The 23,309-nt window shown below is 31.9% G+C and overlaps 2 protein-coding genes and 1 non-coding gene across 6 annotated transcripts; 2 read left to right on the forward strand and 1 right to left on the reverse strand.

The window, feature by feature from the left end:
- Positions 1-2,350: 2,350 nt before the first annotated feature.
- On the forward strand, positions 2,351-3,503 carry LOC105429635 (uncharacterized). Of its 2 annotated transcripts, none has more exons than XM_011642749.2 (2): positions 2,351-2,529; positions 2,823-3,503. In XM_011642749.2, exons 1-2 carry the CDS (start codon positions 2,475-2,477, stop codon positions 3,452-3,454), a joined length of 687 nt encoding a protein of 228 aa, XP_011641051.2. In that variant the 5' UTR covers positions 2,351-2,474; the 3' UTR covers positions 3,455-3,503. The 2 variants fall into 2 exon arrangements, with proteins under 2 accessions (XP_011641051.2, XP_011641052.2); XM_011642750.2 differs by lacking the exon at positions 2,351-2,529 and adding an exon at positions 2,536-2,734.
- Positions 3,504-3,608: 105 nt separating this feature from the next.
- Positions 3,609-22,660, reverse strand: LOC105429680 (facilitated trehalose transporter Tret1). Of its 3 annotated transcripts, none has more exons than XM_089076095.1 (3): positions 22,507-22,660; positions 6,350-6,681; positions 3,609-5,906 (listed from the first exon to the last, which is right to left on the reverse strand). In XM_089076095.1, exons 1-3 carry the CDS (start codon positions 22,578-22,580, stop codon positions 4,618-4,620), a joined length of 1,695 nt encoding a protein of 564 aa, XP_088932221.1. In that variant the 5' UTR covers positions 22,581-22,660; the 3' UTR covers positions 3,609-4,617. The 3 variants fall into 3 exon arrangements, with proteins under 3 accessions (XP_088932221.1, XP_088932223.1, XP_088932222.1); XM_089076097.1 differs by lacking the exon at positions 22,507-22,660 and adding an exon at positions 16,073-16,614; XM_089076096.1 differs by lacking the exon at positions 22,507-22,660 and adding an exon at positions 15,778-16,054.
- On the forward strand, positions 20,201-20,272 carry TRNAS-GGA (transfer RNA serine (anticodon GGA)). The gene has a single exon. It is a non-coding gene; the product is annotated as a tRNA-Ser (tRNA).
- Positions 22,661-23,309: the final 649 nt, after the last annotated feature.

The raw sequence follows: 23,309 nt of genomic DNA on the forward strand, positions 1-23,309 counted from the left end.
ATGAAAGCTCTGTATATAAAATGGGCAACACAAGATGAGACACTGTCATCTGGTGGTGGAATGCGAACTAAAGTAAATTGTAGAGGTTCGTCTCATATATACATATAATTTTTCAAATCGAAATAGATATTAAATAATTTGAAATAGATATTAAATAATAATTAGATGATTAAATAGGTATGTAAAATTAATAAAGACAAAAATAAACACTATATACAAAATAGATTTATTACAAAATAAACTTATAAATAACTTCACAAATACAATATATTTGCACCAATATTTACATGTACCTATGAATAGAAATACCATGCTTCGTATATGTATCACAATATATGCATTACATAATATCACAGAAATTATCTTACATACTGTATGTTGTATTATATATTAGCATATTACTTGTTTATATAATTGAGTTTCTCATATACATTGGATGTTCTATGTAATTCCATATATAATTCCATATAAGTTCTATAATATATTGTTGTACCCCAGATGGGCTACGACATTAATATTCGGGATAGTTGGATTCGTCAAGCCTAAGGAGTTGGAACTCTGAGCAGGATCAAAGGACTGTAGGGATCCTCTTGAAATTGAAATAACACACGCTTTCTTTACTTTAATTGATTTATTTTAACAAGTGCACAAATACTTGATATTATAATGATTATATTTTACACACACAATTGAACGTTGTCGGGCGGCTCGGCGCGTCTCGCGTTATTCTGGCGGCCGACGACCGAGTGTGACACCTGAGCTGATACTACGGCTCGCGTGAACTTCGCGACGAGATTCCGTAATATCTTGCGCGATTTTTATAATATTGTTTCCGAACGACTTGTAATTTTCGATTCCTCTTATTCCACCTTATGTAACCGATTATATATAGACTGATCGATGCCCGATCAGCATTCCGATCGGTTGTATCGATTGATTGCGTGATATTGATTGATTAATATCACGCTCGGCTCGATCATCAAATTTAGGAATTTGCTGATAGGCTTTTCGCAATATTCTCGCGCAATGCGTTTCTGCGATCGCAATTTCGGCGATCACACATTTGTGTCATCTTTCGAAAGACTTTTTCCGAGATTCATGCGAACTACTTTTGTTACCATGCGGACTACTTTTATTATTAGTAAGTATTATTGTAGGTCTGGCTACAACAGTATGTTCTGGAAAAATAAAATATAAAAAATTATAATACAAGATTTCTCGATTAGAATATATAAATTTATAAATTTGATTATCTTTTACTGATATTTGCAGACACGTTTCATATCCAATAATCCATATTGCTGGATCAACAAAATAATCTGAAATAAAATTTATATTAATATAATTTTTCTTTCTTTAAACTCTGTTTAAAAAATTATTAATTTTTTTCGTCTCTACGATTATAAGAATAAAAAATGCAAATTTACGTTGAAGTTATATTATCACAAAGGCTTGAAAATATGAATACAAATTAATAGTAATATTGATATATATTAATATAATAAATATATTAATATAATAAATATAGATAAATTAAATCAGTTTGTTGTATCTCTTATTTATTAAATTAATTAATTACTGCGCTATTACTGGTTGATCAACTATTTAAACTATTTTTACATAAAATACTTATAAAAGTTGCTAGAACGATCGGAACTTCTGCAGTGGAAGTTAGATTGGTGTCCCATGGCGCGGAAATCCACAGCGGGACGGAACGCGCGAATCAATCACAGCAAAAAAACGAACAGAATAAATGAGTTTTTTTTTGGTGCCCCCGTTTTTCTTGTGTTGCAGGAAACCATGATACCAGTTTCACTTCTGTGTATCAACTTTATTTACGGAGCCAAAATAGCGTTAGCAAATGCAAACTCTATGAACAGCGATACTATGTGTAACATTAAACCTAAATCCCTTAAGAAATTGACCAATCATAGTCGATTATTCTCCTGTTCTTCTATAATTCGTCCATTTCTTATGGCTTAAGGCTTAAATTACCTATTGTAGACTGGGATTTATTGGTTAAGTTTTTTTTATGTACTAGGAGCCTAAATCTCGGTCCATAAGTGTCGGTCCACAATAGGTGATTTAAGCTTTAAGAAGTAAGAAATTGACCAATTATAATCGAATATGAAAAGAATAATCGACTATGATTGGTCAATTTCTTACGACTTAAAGATTAAATACTTATTGTGGACCGACACTAATAAGTATTTAATCTTTAAATCGTAAGAAATTGACCAATCATAGTCGATTATTCTTTTCATATTCGATTATAATTGGTCAATTATAGTCGATTATTTTTCTCATATTCGATTATGATTGGATAATTTCTTACTTCTTAAAGCTTAAATCATCTATTGTGGACCGACATTAATGTCGCCAAAGTTCAGAAAGGAAAAAATGGAACGTGTGAATGTATGTGTGACTAAGTAAAATATATTTATTAAATTATTGGCGACAAAGTTACTATCGCAATGTCGATCAATATGTTATACGCTGCATTTCGCAAAATCGCAATCAGCAAACTAAGTATGTTCAGTAACCATTTATATAATTAAGTGTAAAGTAATCATAACCTGTCTGTTTTATAAAGATATTTAATGTCATTTCTACCAATGTAGATTTTAATGATAATCGTAATCTCAATTTAATTTATCTTTTCTTCAAGTATAAAAATTAGAAAAAGATAAAGAGTAAATTAAACAAGATTGAAGTTAATCTATATTGATAAACAGTAAACATAATAATAAACATTTATTTAAATTATATGTTTATACATATGAGATAATTTATGATATATTTAATTTTTTTTGTTATATTAGATACTGCTGCTGTTGCAAAATATTCGACACAAAGATCAGGTACTATGACTATACTTTCCTATTTACCTGACAATTATGGTATGCCATATGGGACAGAGCCGACACACAGAATTAAGTTTATGCCAGGAACATTGAACATAGACTCTGGAATATCTATACATAAAAATATTAAAATGCCTGTTGTCAAGATTCTACCATTATACAGACCTGTGAACTATTTGCCTATTAAATATGACTTTCCTATACTAGAAAAATCCATAGATTTACCTACAAATGAAAAAATCGTAGAAAAACAAGCAGTACGTATGATAAGGATCAGACATAAGAAAATAAAAAAACATAAGCGAAGAAAGTTACGCAAAAAGATGAAATTTATATGGGAAAAAACAAGATTTAAAAGAAATCAAAAGAAAGAAAAACTGTTTCAAGCTGAATTAGTCAGCAAAATTAAAGAAGCTGAAGCATTTGATGCTAAGGAATATGTCAAAGAGAGATTAAATATCCTGAATAAGGAAAGATTACCAAGGACTTATAGAGGAGAGATTTTGCCTACTGAGATGATCAGGCAATTTTTGAATGAGAAAAAAGCAAAAAAGGAAGCTAAACGTAATAAACCTCGTCTAACTCTGTAATTCATGTATAAAGTCATAATAAATAATAAAATTCTATTGAAATTGGTAATTTATGGAATTGATTATTTTATTGGTAATTTAATGGTCTTTTTTTCTAATTTAGAAATTAAAACAGATTAGAATTTAAAAGGAAGGGTGATCAAGAGAAATGAGATTAAATGAATAATGTATTTACTTTTTACTTTCTTATAAAAAAATAAGTCACTTATTAAAGTCATTCATTCATTAAAGTTTATCGCATTTATCACATTTGTATCAATATATGAAATTTTACCTTTATCTATTATTATAATTAATATTAATTCTAATTTTAAAATACATGTATAATATTAATGACATTTGAACTACTTGTGTTTTATAAATATATGCTTAAAATTTTTTTAATTCTATAAAATAATAGTTTTGACATGCAAAATATTTTTCATAAATTCAATTTAAAAAAAGTAATTCCTATGTGATGATTTTTATAATTTCATATTTTGTCCTAGGTCTATAAATCTATATCTTAATATCATTACATGTAACACCCATTACAGTATAGTTAATACTATGATATAATAAATAGAGCACCATTTTTTATTTACGCATATTAATTAAATTAAGGCATAATTGATCTTTCGTTGTTTTTTTTCTACATCGTTAAAAAAATCGAGATTTTTTAATTAAAATTTATATATTTTTGCTATTTTGTTTTTAAACAGTATCCCATGTATGATTGAAGATATAAAAACGCATTAACATCTACTAATTGCTCATAGTCAATCATTTCATGCTTTGTGAACAAATATATATATGCTGCAAAAATATATAACATTTTCTCTTTAATAACTTATTTTGATAAAATTTTAAACTATAATATATATATATGTATATATGTATATATATATATATATATATATATATATATATATATATGTTTCTCTGTCTTATTATATCTCATCGTTTATCTAAAAATATATAATCTTATTGTTTAAAGTATATATTTGTCACAAAGCAAACGTCAAAGTTTTTGAATACTTGCTTATTTCATTGTTTTAAACAAATATTTTTAGGTAATATTCTTACTACTTATAAGCAAATGCTTTTTTCTTCTAACTAAAATAAATTTTTTTTTTAAATAGGTGACATTGCAAAAATTATACAATTAAAAATGATCCTTCTTTTCACGGTAATATTTGGCCTTTCTTAATTTCTAAAACCTTTGGCTTGTTACTTATTCTGCCAGTCGTCAAAGCATTATTCCGACCAGAGAAATAATCCTCGATCTCTTGTAACGTTCTACCCTTAGTTTCCGGGAGACATATGTAGAAGTATATCGTGCCGAACAAAGATATACAACCGTAAAGAATAAATGTACCATGACGAGTGAGCGCGCTGGCCAGAAATGGATAAGTTTTAACCACCATGAAGACGAACGTATGCGCGCACATGGTAGTCAGACCGCCGATAATACCGCGTACTTGCACAGGATAAACCTCGCCTATCATTACCCACGGGATCACCAGGAAGCCCAGGGTGCAAGTGACGGTGTATGAGAATATACACACGACCGGAATCCACGTGGCAATGAGTGGGAGATCATTCGCCACCCAGTAATTCTTCAACCACATGTATCCGCCTAATCCTATCATGGAAAATCCGCAGCCGATGGAGGATACCATTGTAAGCGGTCTCCTGCCGCATCTTCTGCATAGGACGCAAGCAACGATCGTGGAACTAAGCCTAACTATCCCCAGGATGACCGCCGCTAAGTACTTGTTCATGCTCGCCCCTGAATCCTTGAAAATCTCAACAGCGTAGAAAGTTATAACATTGGTGCCTGACCACTGGTATATCAGGAAGTACAGAAACAGTAGAGTGAATGGCTTAAGCGCGCTAGGCTTCAGTAGAGCACATACGATCTCGCGGAAACCGGTGAGTCGCTTGATATTATTCTTGTTGGAGAACTCCACCAATGTCTCCATTTCCCGATTCACGTTATAAGTACTGCCGCGGAACTTTTGCAACGCCTGCTTCGCCTGGTCCTGCTTGCTGCGCGATATGAGGTAGGAGGGGGTCTCCGGGAAGAAGAACATCAATAGTAATGCGGTGAGCGGCAGGATACCGCTGATCGCGGCGCACAAGTTCCACGTGAGCATGCTTCCTAGAGCATACTCGATCAGCACCCCGGTGCTGACGCCAACGCTCGCAAATGCGGTCAGCATCCCTCGTAGATGCGGCTGCGTAACTTCGCTCGTATAGACGCGAGCTGGCGCGCCCACCATGCCCGATCCCAAACCGACGAAGAAACGCCCGGCGTACATCATGCGTATGTCGGTTGCAAATGTGATCAGCATCCATCCGAGTAGCGCCGGGATTTCCGTAATGATGAGCGAGCGCTTCCTGCCGAACATGTCCATCATATAGCCGGACGTCAAACAACCGATCGGTGTGCCGATGGAGGACATGCTAGCTGCAAAGAAGAAGAGAAAATCAATGATATTTTTTAGATTTTCACGAGTATTTCTTTCAAAATTGTCAATGTTTTGCAGAAGCAATTCAATATCAATTCCCATACAGCACAAACTTTGCAACTATATTGCAGCAATATCGCAGCAATGATGCTGCAATATAGGTAGAAAGTTTGCTGTTGTGAAAGTATGGGTTTGCTCTTCGCTCTGATGAAGTTAATGCAATGTTCATGAAACATTGGTATTAACAGTGGTTCATGATAACGTAACATGATATCATGGTGATTCGTAAACTATATAACTATATATAAATTCTGCAATTTTACAATTTTGCAGAACAACTATACAATTTTGAAAGAAAATCATTTATCTATGGAAAAAAAGAATCGTAGAAAAAGAAGGAAAAAGAAAAGGTTGTAGATTTTATTTCTTCTCGACTACCTACCGATCCACGATTCCTCCGTCGATCCTTCCTTGATGGGAATGATACTGTCGGGCTCTTGGAGTTGCGGTAGGGCGATGGCAGAAAAACCGAATGCCATGCCCGTGTTGATGGTACCAAGCTGGGCAACCAGAGCGGCCAGGACTTGCCTGACGGCACTACCTCTGGGCATTCGGTCATCCTCAGGATCGTCGTTCACGGTGTCTTTCGTAGTGGTGCCGTTCGCGGCCAGACCCGTCTTCTCGTCATTGAGCAGGGCGGATGATTGAATTTTCGGGAGCACAGTCGAGTCCACCAACGAGGTCTTCTCCGGATCTTGCACGCTGCTATTTTTCCTGCAATGGAAAGATTATTAATAATAACGCGCTGTTATCTGTACGACAGCTAAGCACCGCATATATATATATATATATATATATTATATATAATATATATATATTAACGGTGGAGTTACGAGCAAAATTTTTGCGCTATTGATTATCGCTCGAACGGAGCAAGGAAAAATTTTAAAACGCAAGGTTACGTTTCCATGCAAATTACGCGGTGATTAAGAACGTTTTATTATGCAAGTATCGTATCTTTTATTGATTAATTCTCGTTAAAATATCAACGGAGATATATCAGGCGATAGCAATGTATTACTGCAATCTTTAAGCACACGACGGCAAATCATACGTATCTATGTATGATATGTATGATGAATTATATGCGAACTGACGGAAATCAGCTCGAAACTCGAATAGATAATAACAAGAAACTTTCAGCGTTCGTCATTCGTCGAAGAATATGCAAGTTCGCGGTGAACTTTTTCGAAAGAAACGAGCATCGACGCAAGGACGATATAAATACATTTACTATTTATCGGTGCGGTGATAACAATTATTTTCGTTATAGATAACGCAGCAGACGTCAAACGCCATCAAGTATAATATATGGAAAACTTTCCACTAATCAGCAGATGAAAAAACATCATTTCATTAATCAATAATAATAGTTGTAATAAGCTTTAAACACCTGCGTGTATAAGCTCAATCCGTTTTTGGATACATTTAGCTCGGATTTAATAAAATAATATTAAATTCAACCTTAAATACTCCACATTTGATTTAGGAATATTATGCATTGATTTAAAAAAAAAAATAATTGTTTTAATCATTTCAAATCGCTGCTTAAGTGAGAATAATAAAAACGACGAATTTGAATTGAACATAAAACATTTTTGTAATATGAATGTATAAATCTACAATACATACACAACAGAGTTAATAATAATTTTAGAATAATATATATATATAATAGAAAAATTTATGTGAATAACATTTGACATCAAAATCGGGTAAAAAATACTGGTAATATGATGCGCAACAAATTGTTAATGATCGATCTAGTCATTTTCTTTTGTGAAAAGAAAACATGTTTACAGTATTCTAACATCGAATACAACATGTCACATTTAAAGTATTCTGTATATGCGAAAGCTATACAATAGCGTTACTGTTGAAAGGACAGTGCGCGTCTGCTTTACGAGAAATGCGAGAGAAAAATTCTGCAAGAAAAAAAAATCGAGTCGTTAGGTTTCTTACAGTTCGCGAGCAGTTGCGCACCAGAATAGCATAATCACCACGTATCGTGACCTTTAGAATGGAAGAAAACTTTTGTATCATAGGGAATTGATTCGAATATATATTACATTCACATTGATCTCCTCGACAAAAAAGCTCGTTATTTTTTATAAATATTATTTAATATTTATAAAAAATAACGAGCTTTTGATGTTATAAATATTATTTAATAAATATTAATAAATATTTACAAGATTATTTAATAAATAGTTTGCTAAGTAATTTTTGCCTTCGAACCACAGTACGAACCACAGCTTTCTTAACAGCACATGTAGATTCTGAGAGTTCATAAAATATCGAAGTAGCTTACATATTATATTTTTCCTTCCTATTCAAGATATACTCTATATTATGCAAAAAATATACGGTGTATGTTCAATTGTTTTTTTTAACAAGATGTATGTATGGGAAGAAGAAAGGACCGAAATTTATATTTCTCAAATATGTTTACAGAATGAACTCAAATACACGATACAATCGGAAAAAGGATTATTCTACGACATAAATAAGTTAAAATAATAAATATTTTTCGAATAAGGCCTCACTTTCGAAGAAAAGACTTTTAAAAGTTAATCAAGTACGCATGCACTTGATTGATATTTAATGTAACGGTTTTCGCTATATATATATTGTGTGTGTGTGTGTGTGTGTGTGTGTGTGTGTTTGTTTATCAGAATTAATTAGTTCAATCAGTTGATATTTAAGATAAATGAATAAATTCGAGACAAAAAATAATTATACTGCTACATATTTAATAGAAATATTGTTAAATGTTGATCATTGTGGTATTGTTACATGTTGATCGTTTTGTTGCCTACAAAGTTGTATTCAAAGAGTTGTATTCTAAGAATTAAATTAGAATGGGCTGTTTCTATACGTTTTCCATACGTTTTCTATACGTTTTCTATACATTTCTGAATGTATTTTACCCTCTTAATTTTTCAAATATAAAAATAATTTTTTTATTTTGACTAACTGTCAAAATCCTTTTTCTCGAAAAACGAGGCCTTATTCGAAAAAATTCTATTATTCTGATTTACTTAAATCACCTCCTTCCCGGTTACCATGTATTTAAGTCCATCCTGTAATTAATACATTTGTAAAAAATATATATAAATCTATGTATATTTTTACATGGAAAAAAATTATATTGAATCAATAGCATCAAATGAAATTGAAAATAATCTTAATATTCGATCAATAGGTACATTAATGAAAGAAATATATAAATTGATTTAATAATAACATTATTTTATTAATACTATTATTAAATCAACAAGATTCAATTACACTTGATGCTGTTGATTCAATATTATTTCATTCAATATTATATTATTTTTTTTCCATGTAGTCATATTAAATATAAATATATAGATATATTCCTCGAAAATTAAAAAACTTGTACATACAAACTTTTCAATACAATTTATAAAGTATATTTCAAATATGTAAAGAATAAATAGAATTTGCTTTTGTACGATATCTTCTGAAAATTTTCATAATCTATACACATTAAGAAAAAACAGATATAAAACAATAGAAAACTGTAATCATGTTTGCTAATCATTTTTGCTATGCAAGCATTATGTAAATTTTGTGTAATAAAAAAATTTATTATGTAAATTATGTAAATTTTGTGTAATAAAAAAAATTTGTAATAATAGCAATATATTTCCGTTTATCTTTTCGCTTTCTTTATTGGGAATGTGAAGTTACGAGCAGTAATTTCACGCGCGAGAATCTCTTTATCGGAGAAAGAGATTTCGTTGAGAAAATCATACATGAAATTATCTATTGTAATTATAGAAAAGATCAAGCAATTGGAGAACCGTTCGTCGTGTTATGCAATTTTATATATCGGCCTCCGAAGTTTGATGTTTTTACTCACACCTGTATCAATAATTATCATCGACTGATAGCGTATTAATTTGTCACTTGCAGATATATATACGTGGCGAATTAAGTAATGAAAGTTATATATCTACTTTTATTGCATTTACAAATTAAATTTTCAATTTTTTTTTTATCTATATCGATTTCATATTTAATTTATCAGTAAACTAAGGCTTTATTCGAAAACCTTTTCTTCGAGGAAAATTTTATTCGATGAATCTTTGAGATGGACGAGGGATCAACCACAAAAACATTTGTAAAGGAACAATCAACAAGTAAAATTTTTTCTCGAAAATGAACGTTATTGAAATGAAGCTATTTGAAATATAGCCCGAATCAATAGAAATGTACAGGCATAGATCTTTCCCTTGGAAAGATGTTTTTGGTGTTTTCACATAGAGAATATTGTCCGATTTTCCAAACACACATACATAAAAGAGAAATCTACATTCAAATACATATTTATTTACAAAACGTGGTATTTTAAATATTAAATAAAATTTTGATTTTTTTTTAAATTAAAAGTATTAAAATAAAAGCATATAATCCAAGTTCGTTGTTCATGTTAAAAATGTTTATAAATAAGAGAAAACATTAACATTGTAAAAGTTACATATAAAGTTAGAAATATTTCGATTTTTATCATCTTCAGCGTAATGATCAAAGTTAAAATATATAATAAATATCTCCGCTAAATACGCAAAAATTAGCATAGTATTTTATATATATATATATATATATATATATATATATATATATCTCTTTTTTTATGCGAGATAGTATACTTTTAGATTTTCTTTTATTAGAAAACATAATTAGCGACAATAGCTTTTTCGCAACATCGTCGACGACGGTGGATCAAGTTTTCGACGATTTTCAATGTTTACCGAGCTACGGAAGAATATTTTCCAGATGTCAGACTGATGTTCTTGTCGACAAAGAACGGTACCTTCTCGATAGACAAAGCGAACTCGAGATGATTCAATATGTGTTGAGCAATATCCTTCTTTGTGTGCACCTTGACTTTGCGCACGAAGGTCGTGCGGCGATGGCACTTCGAGGGTCTCGTTCGCTCGCACAACCGAATTAGAACGCAAGGAGATTTCGTAAGATTTTCCATCGGATACTGGTTTCGTGCGCGCGACTACCCTCTGGTCGCGTCAACGGAATTTTCCGCGGAGTCTTAAACGTTCTTTATCCGACAGAGGCGAACAAAACGACAACTGAAGATAGCCTTCGCCTGTGTTTTCAGAAAGCGAAAACGGCGGATCGTGCCAAAGCGGCACATAAATAATAAAATCCAATTCTGGCTGTCGTTTGACTCGACACATTTCAGATATTTTTCAAATGCTACAAAAATAAATGTTATAGAAATTTTTCATATTTACATGCTAATAAGCGAAGACGGAAAGGAAAGGAGAATGTCAGAAATATATTTTTTTTTCAGTAAAATTACGCGCGAGGTATCAATAGCTCAACTGGAAATGGATAATAGACACGATGACAGACAGAAAGAAACAATAAATGATTATGCAAAAAATACGTTGCATGACGTTATATACGAAACATAGGAGACAAATGCTGCGCGAGACTCGGTCGTATTTTCGGCTTCAGCATAATCAAGGAAACGCGCCACATTGTTCCACGCGATTACTCTATCTTGCCATGGCAGATATCGACTGTTCGCGAATACGTGGGTTTGAGAGGGATTTAAAATGCTTTTTCAACTCTTGTCAAATGCGCAAATATCGATTCACAAATTATATCGTTCGAAAGCCGCAGTATTAAATATTAGCGAAACACTTTACTCAGAAAAAGTATCCAGATTAGCGTATAAAGTGATATTAGTGATATTATCTAAGACCTTGAATAAATACACAGAATCGAATGTAATGTAAATAGGATTTGATCAATTGACTCGAGATATCTAATCTAGCTTAAGAATGTATTACGTCTATTTTTATAATTTGCGTATTTATAATAAAAAATTAGATTATTAAAATTATATTAATAAAAAATGCATTATTTTAAATCGCATTTAAAAATAATAAAGTTAGTAGCGGTTTAGAAATAATCCGGATAAAAAATTATTTAAATAAATAATATAATTTAAATATAATTGTCCTTTAAGTATAATTAAGAAACAAAAAATCTCTATTTTTTTTTTATATAAGTATTTTAAGTATTCAAGATGATTTATGTAAAGTTTCATTGCAAGATTGCAGAGATGCAAAGATTAATTGTTCTATAAATAATTGTTCTATAAAATTCAATGTTTATTTTTATTAAGAGTACAAACAAATGAAACAAGTAATGGTACAAATAAAATACAAATTTTTATCTAATGTCTGAATTGCAATAAAACTTTACATAAATCATCTTAAATATTTAAAATATTTATATAAAAAGATTATTGTTATTGTTTCTTAATTACATTTCCATTAAAATACACTTCTATTATTTATTTACATAATTTTTTATTCAGGTCGAAAAATTTTGTTGTATTAGTTTTAAGTACGATATATTCTATAATTTTTTCATAATTTTTTTATTGTAATAAATAAAAATGGACGTAATACATCCTTAACAATTTTACGAGACGATGCCAAATGGATTCGCGAATTTTGGGCACGATACAGTGGAATCGCTCGCGCGATATTTTCGTGTGCACCGATCTATACATACACAAAAGTTTAAGTGTAATGCACATACTGCATTTCTCTGTTGCGCTTGAATGAACGAACAAACGAACAAACGAACAAACGAACAAACGAACAAACGAACGAACGAACGAATGAACGAAGGAATGTGTGTGTCTCTGATATTAATAGTCTAATTACATCATGCCGCTTCAACGCAGTTAAATAGCGAGGAGACAGCGACTGTAAATTGTCTCGAAAAGCACTAACAACATTGTGATGTGTTGCGAAATACGAAATGTTTGCATCAATCAGCTTCGCGAGTCTCCGAGGCACCGATCATTCGACGCGTCGATGAGACGCATACGATCGCACGAATATCTCATGCGAGGAACTATCCCGGCGAATGTGAGTAGTTTTTTCCGGTCATCGCGATTCGTGCACGTGACGGTGCTCTAAAATTGCATAGACTATCTTTTCTCTTTATCCATTGATTCGCTTTGTTGAAGTTCAATGTCGTTGCACACACTGGGAAACGGGATTGCGTCAGCGTTCGGAGATAATTCTGAATCACGGCGACGTAAAAATGCAGTGCAGAGAAGAGAAAGCAGAGTTGAAAGCAAGTTTGAAAAATTAACAAACTGAAAACTTTGACCTCGACATCATTCTTTTTTTTTTTTTTTTTTTTTAGGTATTTTTGGGTCTGTTGACAATCAACGTGACAATGTAAACTCCCATTCTAACAGTGTGTTTCTTCATTCTTATATGAAACACCGGGTCACGCATCTGCGTGTAATGCCGACGCGGATCTTGGTACATTATCGTCTAATTATTATATTATTACTAATTTACGCTCATGAGACTCATAAGGGGAGGACAAGTGTTATTTCTCACGAGAGAGAGCTGGAAAGCTGATGATAACGTCATTATCGTCATTGTCATTGTTCGCGACTCATTTTTCCGCTTCATTTACGTCGATATTATCTCGATTCCGCCGTCGACTAATCCTTTTCTCGCAAGGCCACGATCGATCATCGCGTGCAAAAAACTCGATGACGACAACTTTTACGAGCGCGTTCTTTACCGGTGTAAAAATAGCGCATCTCCCGCTCATCCTCCGACGAGCATCAATTTATCGTAATTGCGCGATTCGCGTCTCCGCAAAAGTAAAAGGAAAAGAATAAGCGCTCTCTAAGTAATATCAATGAAGTAACACGTTATGAATAAATCATTAATAATTATCCCGACTAGTTGTAGCCTTGGACAATGACACTGCAGTTAAATAAATTGATATTAAATTAAATATCGCAAGACGATACATTGTTCGCACAGTTATAGTGACTTTTAATTTACAATAATGCACGAGTGATGAAGGAGAAATGTTAGGCCGCTTCGCGTCATTAAAAGACAATTAACAGATTAATGACGTAGTCGGTTCAATGATGACGAGAATTGCGATACAGATTGCCGTAATTGCGATACGGTGTCTGCAGATCGACAGCTGGTGTCACGCATTGCCAGTGCTAACCGATGCAATATTAATAGATTAATTGCATCAGTAACGTCAGATGTGTAGATGCCCATGTTATCGGCTATTAACAATATTATTCCTCGGCTGCTACACTTCTGACTGACAAATTTATCAAATGTCAAAGAGGCATCTTGTTGTTCTATTCCGCCGATAAATATCGCAATGCTAAATATATTATGATGCTTTCACAGCGCACCTCTCAACTCAAAACACTTCTCAACAACACAATGAGGACGGCAATGGAATGACACATCTTTTTTATATTCGATTATAGTCCACGCGTGCCATGTTCCACTTGGAAAAGCATAAGGCGAAGCTCTGATAACATTGAACACATTCTTCATGTTAAATAGGCTAAAAGTTTAAAATTAGACGTTCGTGTATAGAGCTGAATTAAAAGCAACATCTTCACCTCGAGCATCTCTTTAGAGAATTTAACTGAATTTGGATAAATTTAATTAATTTCGTTTTTTCTTTACTACATATCCCTTTTCAATTTCGATTGTTAGATTTTGTAGAATTGTCTACACAGAGTGTCTCCAAGTTTTTCGTACAAACTTTAACAATATGTTCTACGAGTATATTCAAATAAGAAAAAAATGTTACATAAAAAATATAAAATGTTGTCTTAAAATGCTTTATTAAAAAGTTATAAGCAAAAATATAAAATCTGCAACTTTTCACCTAAGTTTTGCATTTCAAAATGTTCCATGTCAAAAAACAAACTTGACATCGATATTGAATTTATTATGAAATAGATATTTTTCCTAAATATTTCGGAAATATTAATGAGGACTGACAAGGTTATACTTATGAGAAGCAACGTTTTTAATTTTCATAACAATCGTGTATAGTCATATGAAAATTCAATGACTATGACACAATTGTTACGAAAATGAAAATTAAAAATTAAGTATGCCATTCGAGAAACAATTTTTCAGCGTCAATTCAATTGTAATGTAGTTTGAAAATCATATATTCTTTGAAAAATACTTAACTGCTTAATAAATCGGGCATTTGATTAAGCGCACATCTTATGTCCACACATTTTAATATAGATAAACTTTAATCTCAGTTTAACTTTTTATTTTTTTTCATGAAGAAGTAAATTAAACCAAGATTAAAATTATTCTACGTTGAAGTAAACATTACAATTTATTGCAGAAGAAAGAGAAACGTGATTTCAGAACAAATACTGAAGATTTTCATTGTTGTAATATTCCGAGATCTGAATTTTGAAAGAGCTTGGAAATAGAATCATTTGTTGATCGCGTGTTTGTGTCGACTTTACAACCTCGTTTTCTTACCTCATTTTGGAGTCACACTTGATCATAAATGATTCACATGAAACTGCAACGATCGCGAACGCAATGCGTAAAGAGAACATGCTTATTAACGTAAAAATGTTTAAATGTAATAATCTATTTTTGAGAAAGAAAATTGTCTGAAATCAAAGTGACAATGTTATATTGAATTATTAACTACCAATTTAACGATTGTGACACAACGAAACATGACGTAATGACAATGTAACAATGATTGAACTCGCAAGATTCACCTATTATACGAAATCTCTCTAAATTTTCATCCGGAATATCTACGGAGCTTCTATATTTCTTAAGGGTCTGTATACAATGAAAGAACAGGAATAGGAATTAAGGCTAAATATAAATATTAAATTTTAGAAATAAAAATTAGGACTAAAAATTAAATGTAACGCACAAGTAAATAGTAAGATGTAGCTACCTTGTACTTGTGTCCATTGTATGTTACGTTTAATCTTTACTCCTAATTTTTATTTCCAAAACTTAATATTTATTCCTGTTTCTCCGTTGTGCGCAGAGTTTAACTCCGAAGAACGGCCACGTGCTGTTGGTCTGAAACTGCGATCACGTATCGAAATAAACGTCCCGCTTCTTTTAACCGCGTAGCTACGTTACTCGCTGCGTGGCTTCAAAATTCTGAGATTTCGACACTAAACAACCGGAGAGCGTTTTGCAGAAACGCATGAGATGCGTTTTTTTTTTTTATGTCTACTTACTCCGCCATTGTGCACGTTGTTGTCGGTCGATCTCCCCCCCCCGATGAGATGTGCAATATGTATGTAATGTATAATGTATTACTGGAATATATATATGTATATATATATATATATATATATATATATATCACAATCCGTTGAATCACAGTATTGTATCACTAGACGATACGCGGCTCATCGCCGATCCGGATTGTCGTCTACGAGCCACGGAATTGCTATTCGAGGATCGGAGAGGATCCTCGAGAATTTTACTCTCAGAGGCTAGTCAGCAAACCAATCGTACGACCGATTTCGTAAAAGCCCACGAGGGTCCTCCTCCACGTGCGATGCATCTGCCTGGTCCCCGCCGTTTTTCCCGTCGCTTTCGCACCCGTGTTAATTTCCTGTCGATACTCCTCCTCTGCGTCTCTACCCTTCCTCGATCGCGTAGCTCTTTCGGTGAATACTGCCGCGTGTGTCCAGACCAAAGTCGAACAGCTGACGCGAAAATCTACCGTTTACGTTACGGTTCGCGCGAAGCGAATGTACTGACGGCAACAGGTCCCGAAAGCTTTATATGCGAAGCGATCGCCGCTCGCTAGAAGAGAAAGAGGTAGAGAGAGAGAGAGAGCTGTCAGGCCGGCCTGCGAGAACAGCAAGGCGCATGCGAATAGAAGTAAATTTCGTCCAACGGAAGAAGGTTGAGACCGTGACACGTATAACAAAAAAAAAAAAGAGAGAAACACATGATTCGAACGATTGAATAATTAAGAATGTATGTATTATACTTATTTTTATTTACAATAAAAAAATTATGAAAAAATTATAGATTATTTTAAACCGCTCCTAAACATTTTTGTATTATTTTTAAATGCGATTTAGAATAATCTGCAAGTTTTTCATAATTTTTTTATTGTAAATATAAAAATTATAAAAACAAGTGTGATACATCTTTAAATAACAAGAAGGAATTGACAATATTCATTAAATTTTCTCTCGCTATTTGTCATTGTGGAATCATCGTCGTTTCCTTTTTCGTTTTATTGGCGATAATAATGCCTTAGCCAGGCGAACAATGTCTGTGATATATATATATAATTTATATATAGAAAAATTAAATGTAAAGACATCGATAAGGTAAAATGGATATGAGTAAGGAATATTTTTATAAAACGCAGCAGTAATATAGACATTGAAATATTTGCAAACGTACTCTGTAAATATTTCGCGCTAACAATAACCATCTTGCGAGTGAAACAGCATTTCCGATACGCCAACATGTGATTATGCGGCGATAACAGTGATACTTGACGATAGAACAGTTTCGAATACATTTTTTTTTACCATCGTGATAACGTTATTACCGTCGTAAATTGCAGTCCAAATTGAATTTGTTACGTTTCGAAAGATTCAGTTATTTACGTGAGACGTAATCTACTTTGGACATCGATAAGAACCTCGCGACCACGGGACGCACGATCACACATCTCTTTATCTAAGAAAAATAGTACCGTATCTCGTGGTGCCCGAGACATGAAATTGTTCACGATTGTTGTTCGTGAAACGTTTCCTTCGCATTTACGTAAAATGCGATAAATCCAGTCTAGCGGGTTTAGAATGTTTAAGCGGTGAAAAGCAACGTATAGTCGCACTCGAAAAAAAATAGATCTATAATGTGACAATTCTAAAATTTAAATACTCGCAATTAGTAGCATAATAGTTTTGTAGCGTCTCAGGAACAAAAATGCAACTGAAAAATATAATCACATTTAATCGCATTTAATAACATTGGATATTAATATTATATTATTTTATTCGAGTTGTATTATAACTATCATATTCTAGTGAAATAGTATAAGGAAATTAGTTTAATTTATAGTTGTATATAAATGTAATACAATAGAAAATATAATATATGTAATACAATAGAAAATATAATATATGTAATACAATAGAAATATGATCTTTGTGCGATATCTTTTATGTTTACAAAATTCTGACTTTTTTGAAAAAAATCAGAAATAAAGGCACAAAAAAATAAAAATGGAGAAAAAGTACAAAAAGTAAAAATAACAAAAGGACACAAGGGATCTGTACGAGATGTGTTATATTCATTCTTTTATGTTTACAAAATTTATTATACGCTTCGTCGTATATTATCGGTAATAGATCTTACAAAGGATCTATTCAACGAATAAAAAAATTCTATTAAAAGAAGAGCATCTATTATCAGAAATATATTCCGAGAGCGTGTAGATATAGCAGTCAATTTAATAAAATAAATTGAAATACGCACGGAAATTTATTTTATGACGATTTCCGTGTAAAAATGCGCGAACGAATGCGATAAAAAGAAATAACGATGTAACGTAAGCACTTATAAGTGTGCGATAAGGTCGAATGAAAGATAATTATAATGTCGGAAGATTTCTCGCATCGGAACCACGGAGATGATCTAATATTTACTCAGTGTTTTGACACATCACTCTTCATGTTCTTCTGCAACGTGAAAGAATCAATACTTCCAAGTTCGGATTAACAATAAAAAAAAATAGAATGATAAAAATATCAAGATGATCGTACCATGCGTATGGGTATCAACAAAATTTATATAATATTTATTTAAATATTAATATAATTTTATTTAAATAAGTTAATAGTTCTTTAATTTGAGTAAGATTCTTTTTACATAAATCAAATTTTTTATGTAACATATTTTAAATGATATAAATATATATTCATATTCATAAAGTATTGTATTTTGTATATATAATAAAATATAATTTTATGACTTTATTTAATAATGAATAAATTATTCAAAGTGATATTAAATTATCGAGGAACCCGAATGCGAAAACCAACATCATTTGAAAGCGGGCTGATTCGTTTTTTGATTGCGTTTCCTCCATGTGTCGGTATTGCTGTCTTCGACGGTCACTGTCGTAAATTCGAGCATGACGAGTCGCGCGCTACGGTAAATGAAATCTAGCAGACACGACGAGATAACCTCGGACTGCGAGCAATATTCGATCACGCAAACAGTATAATCGTCGCGTACGTGACATTTGATTAGACCGCGTGAGCAACACAAGATTCTTTCGACGGAACTGCAAGAGTGTAGAAAAAACACGATTGCTTATATCACATACAGTATGTTTATGTTCAATGCATTTAATAATTAAAAAACATCATTAGAAACATAATCTTTTAAGGGAGTACATTACATTTTCAGAAAACTATTTTTTTTTTTGAAAGAATGATGTCTTACAAGTATCGAGGAATGTCAAACTTAAATTTTTTTTTCAAATTTTTTATTGTTATTATAGTTATTTCTTATGTCAAAATATGAAGAAATCAATTTTAGCTTAATTAAGTTTTAAAAAAAAAAAGTAAAAATTGTTTAATTTTTTATACAAATATACGACTTTACATACGTTTAAAATAATATTTCTTGAGAATAAATCTATATCCTATTTTTTATAACGACACACGCACACACGCACGCACGCACGCACGCACACACGCACCCTCCCCCCCCCCCACACACACACACACCAAAATGACAGTTAAAAAACGATTCCACTTGTAAAAAAACTTTTTTCAGAAATACAGCAGGAAGGTTGATCTGAATTATCTAAATAACCTTATCTTAATTATCTTAACCAAAAAAATCAAAGAATCTCTAACTAAATTGCTATTACGCAGCAGAAAAATTAATCTATCTTACTTTTTTTTTATGTTTTTTCATATTTTTATCTTTTATATATTTTCAAATATTTTATATTGTTTTAATATTTTCAGAAAATTTTTTCCATAATTAAAAAATCAATTTAAATTAAATTACTAACAGATTTCTTCATACTTTGATATAAGAAACGATTGTAAAAAATTTTGGCGTCTAACATTTTTCGAGATTTACTATGTTCCTAAAATGTTTAATGAAATTCGAAATATTTCTCGAGTTGTATAAATTATGACAAAAATGTGTATACCTGGTCAATCATCTTAAAGTAACTTTTAGTCTAATTCAAGCCCTATCTAGCCTCATTTTGGCACAAAAATTCTGTCAACCATATAATTTATCATTACAATGATCTTACATCCTTTATTCTAAGGTTTTTTCTGAATATTGCGACAAATATTATCATAGCCTCAGTGGTCTAGTGGATAAGATGCCTGCCCGGAAAGCGGGCGATCCAGGTTCGATCCCTGGCTGAGGTGATATTTTTCGCAATATATATTTCTGATGGGGAGGATAATAAAAGGGATCTTAATCGATATTAATAATATTGATCATCGAATTATTATAGAACCACTACGTTGAAGTCTGCTAAAGAAGCGGCACATAGTTGGTAATATAAAAATTAATTGACTTTATTTTCATATTATAAAGACTTTAGCAACCAAGATCCTGCTTGCCGAAAAAAATGCCATGTCTTGCATTGTAGTTTGTTAACATGTACTTGGCTTATACCTATGTATTGTTTAAATATTTTCAGCTTAGGGATTTTTGTTAATTCTTAATTTCTGAAAAGAAGAATTTTTAAAGATGTTAAAATCTAATAAAATTTTGAATTTTTTTTCAAACCATTGCTGTTTTGTAAAAAAAAATTATTTAAAAAGAATTTATATTTTAACTACATTCATATAGTTTCGAATTTTCAAGAATTTTTTATTTTTAATAATTACAAATTGAGTTTTTAACTATGTGCATGATCGACCATGTGCTTAATCAAAAAGAGAATCACAATTCAATTCTAAACAATTCTTTATTGATTAATGGAACGAAAGAAAAATTTTCAATATATTTTATAATTCTATCGAACGAAAATGTTATTTTATCGGAAAATGTTTAACTTAATACTTAATACTAATCTTGTAAGAATTTCCATCATGTGTTTTCTCGCCTTTTAATATCATAATTTAAGTATGGCTCCAATGAACAGGACTCTTAGAAAAAAATGATAATGACAGGACATTTTGTAGATAATACAACTGAAGTATAAACGACATTTTCTATTCAGGCAGGATCTCTAACGTCTAATAATTTATTTTGGAATTTTGTATAAACATTAGACATTATAGAAGTACGCTATTCATTTTCTAGCATTATATTTTTCAATTAAATATAAAATTCAGATCAATTCTACAATTTATATTGCAATTATCAGCAGCTGTCGTGTGACATGAAGAAAATTATTTTTATTACTATTATTAAAACTATTGTTAAACTGATTATACTTAAGGCTCGGTTGTCTCTCCGCAGCATATTGAATTATGACGTCAGAGGCGAGAAATGACATGTAAAAAGTTTCTTGCATCGTATAGCTTTGTCTTGTATTTTTCCCTTAAAAACATGATATTTTCGTATTCTTAAAATTTGTAAAAAATACCAGAAAGTAAGTATCTGTCCAATAAATCACGTAAAAGTGTAAAATAAATCTTGAAAAATGGTACACTGCTTAGCTATATAGAAATTACCAGATCTAGTTGTTTCTAATAGTTGAGCAATGACTATTATTTCAAGAATTATTTTACACTTTTACGTGATTTACTGGACAGATATTACTTTCTTTTTTTTTATTTTTTACAAGTTTTAAGAAGTTTTAAGAATACGAAAATATTTTTAAAATGTCTTTAAGGGAAAAGTACGAGATAAAGCTATACGACGCAAGAAACTTTTTACATGTCATTTCTCGCCTCTGACATCACACAACTCATATCGCGCCGCGAGAGAACCGAGTCTTAAATGTATAATTATAATTATTAACATTATCATTTTCAACATTAAATTAGTTAATGCACTAAAGAAAATACAAAATAAAATATTTTTATATAACTTATATAACCTCTTTATATAGTAACTCTCAAAAACGGACGATTTTCTGATGCTGATAATTACCCTTCGCACGAAATGAGCAAAACGAGGAAATCAATCGCAACGATGAAATCTCCTGTGCGATCTTTTTAAAATGGACTCAAGAATAATTGCTTTCTATTGATTACATGCCCTTATTTTTTTAATTAAAATATTAAGTCAGACATAAATCGATAGTAAATTTTAATTGATTAATTTCTGCCCTTTCCCTTTTTTTAAGGAGATTGTTAAACTCCAAATCGTTGAAAAACAATTCCTACATCGGGTGTGTGCACACATTCGGAATGTATTATGTATGCGGTAGAATGCATAAAGACAAATCGCTAACTCTGTGGGATCATGTAGTATACAGAATAACATTTGACACCACTTATCGACAGGCATAGCCTTCTTATTTGAATCGAAGGCACATTGAAAATTACTAGTATCACGTACAGTACACGTACGCGCACAATTTTTATTTCAGATCGACAAGGATAAGGATGTGTACATCACGATGACGACGACGATGTTGATAACGGCGATAAGCATAACAAGCTCAGGCAAAAGCAACGATGTTTGAGATTGAATAACTCACTCGGGTCGCGGCGACGGCGACGACACGTCTGCCGCGCAACTGATGAACGTCTCGTAATTCCTGTTCCTGGACATGCCGGCAAAGGACTGAACACGTACGTGGCCAGTCGTGGTCGCGAATGAAATTGTTTTCAGTAATTTATCGTGGTCACGAGTTTACTGCTATCAACCCGAGCAGTCATGTGCTCCTCCGCGTTCGTCTTGTTTTCTTCAATTCCGCTTATTTTCATGCCGGCGTTCACGTTCGTTGCACTCCGTCAGGGCACAGAGCAGACCGCGTGTCGCGTTTCGCGCATAAGGAAGGAGGACAAATCGGTATCATAAATCCGTTCTTTACGTACGTGATTTTCCGATTGTCCGCGGAGTCCTTAAAACTCAAAAAAAAAATCCAGGGAAATCTGGCTTCCAACATCAGCAATAGTTATGTGCAACGTGACTGTTTTAAAATTGATCTTTCTTCAGACTTTTATCCTTTTTAAGAAGCTTTTTAATTATATTTATTTATTTTAATTATGTTTAAATTGATTGAATTTAAAATTAAGTTATGAAAAATGATGTTTTTTGAAGTTTTTTGAAACTGTTTGCTCTTCTCAGTCGCGAGAGAACATAAAAGGAATATTGAATAATAAAATCGGACAGTATCTAGTTACGCTTCTGACTGTAAATATTCTCCGCAAAATTTTATACTTATATACATGATTGACAATGCACGCGTGTGAGTAAGGATTATTATACTTATTTTTATTTGAATAAAGAATGAAAAAATTAGATTATTTTAGATTAATTTGTTATATGTTATTTGAG

Source organism: Pogonomyrmex barbatus, unplaced genomic scaffold, assembly GCF_055798465.1.
Source record: "Pogonomyrmex barbatus isolate J1 unplaced genomic scaffold, ASM5579846v1 scaffold2, whole genome shotgun sequence".
Classification (NCBI taxonomy): domain Eukaryota; kingdom Metazoa; phylum Arthropoda; class Insecta; order Hymenoptera; family Formicidae; genus Pogonomyrmex; species Pogonomyrmex barbatus.

Coding starts and splice junctions, on each gene's coding strand:
- LOC105429635 (XM_011642749.2), top strand. CDS start 2,475: ATGTCGATCAATATGTTATACGCTGCATTTCGCAAAATCGCAATCAGC. Junction 2,530..2,822: donor AATCGCAATCAGCAAACTAA/GTATGTTCAGTA, acceptor TTGTTATATTAG/ATACTGCTGCTGTTGCAAAA.
- LOC105429680 (XM_089076095.1), bottom strand. CDS start 22,580: ATGTCCAGGAACAGGAATTACGAGACGTTCATCAGTTGCGCGGCAGAC. Junction 6,682..22,506: donor TCGCCGTCGCCGCGACCCGA/GTGAGTTATTCA, acceptor TTTCCATTGCAG/GAAAAATAGCAGCGTGCAAG. Junction 5,907..6,349: donor GACGGAGGAATCGTGGATCG/GTAGGTAGTCGA, acceptor TCTTCTTTGCAG/CTAGCATGTCCTCCATCGGC.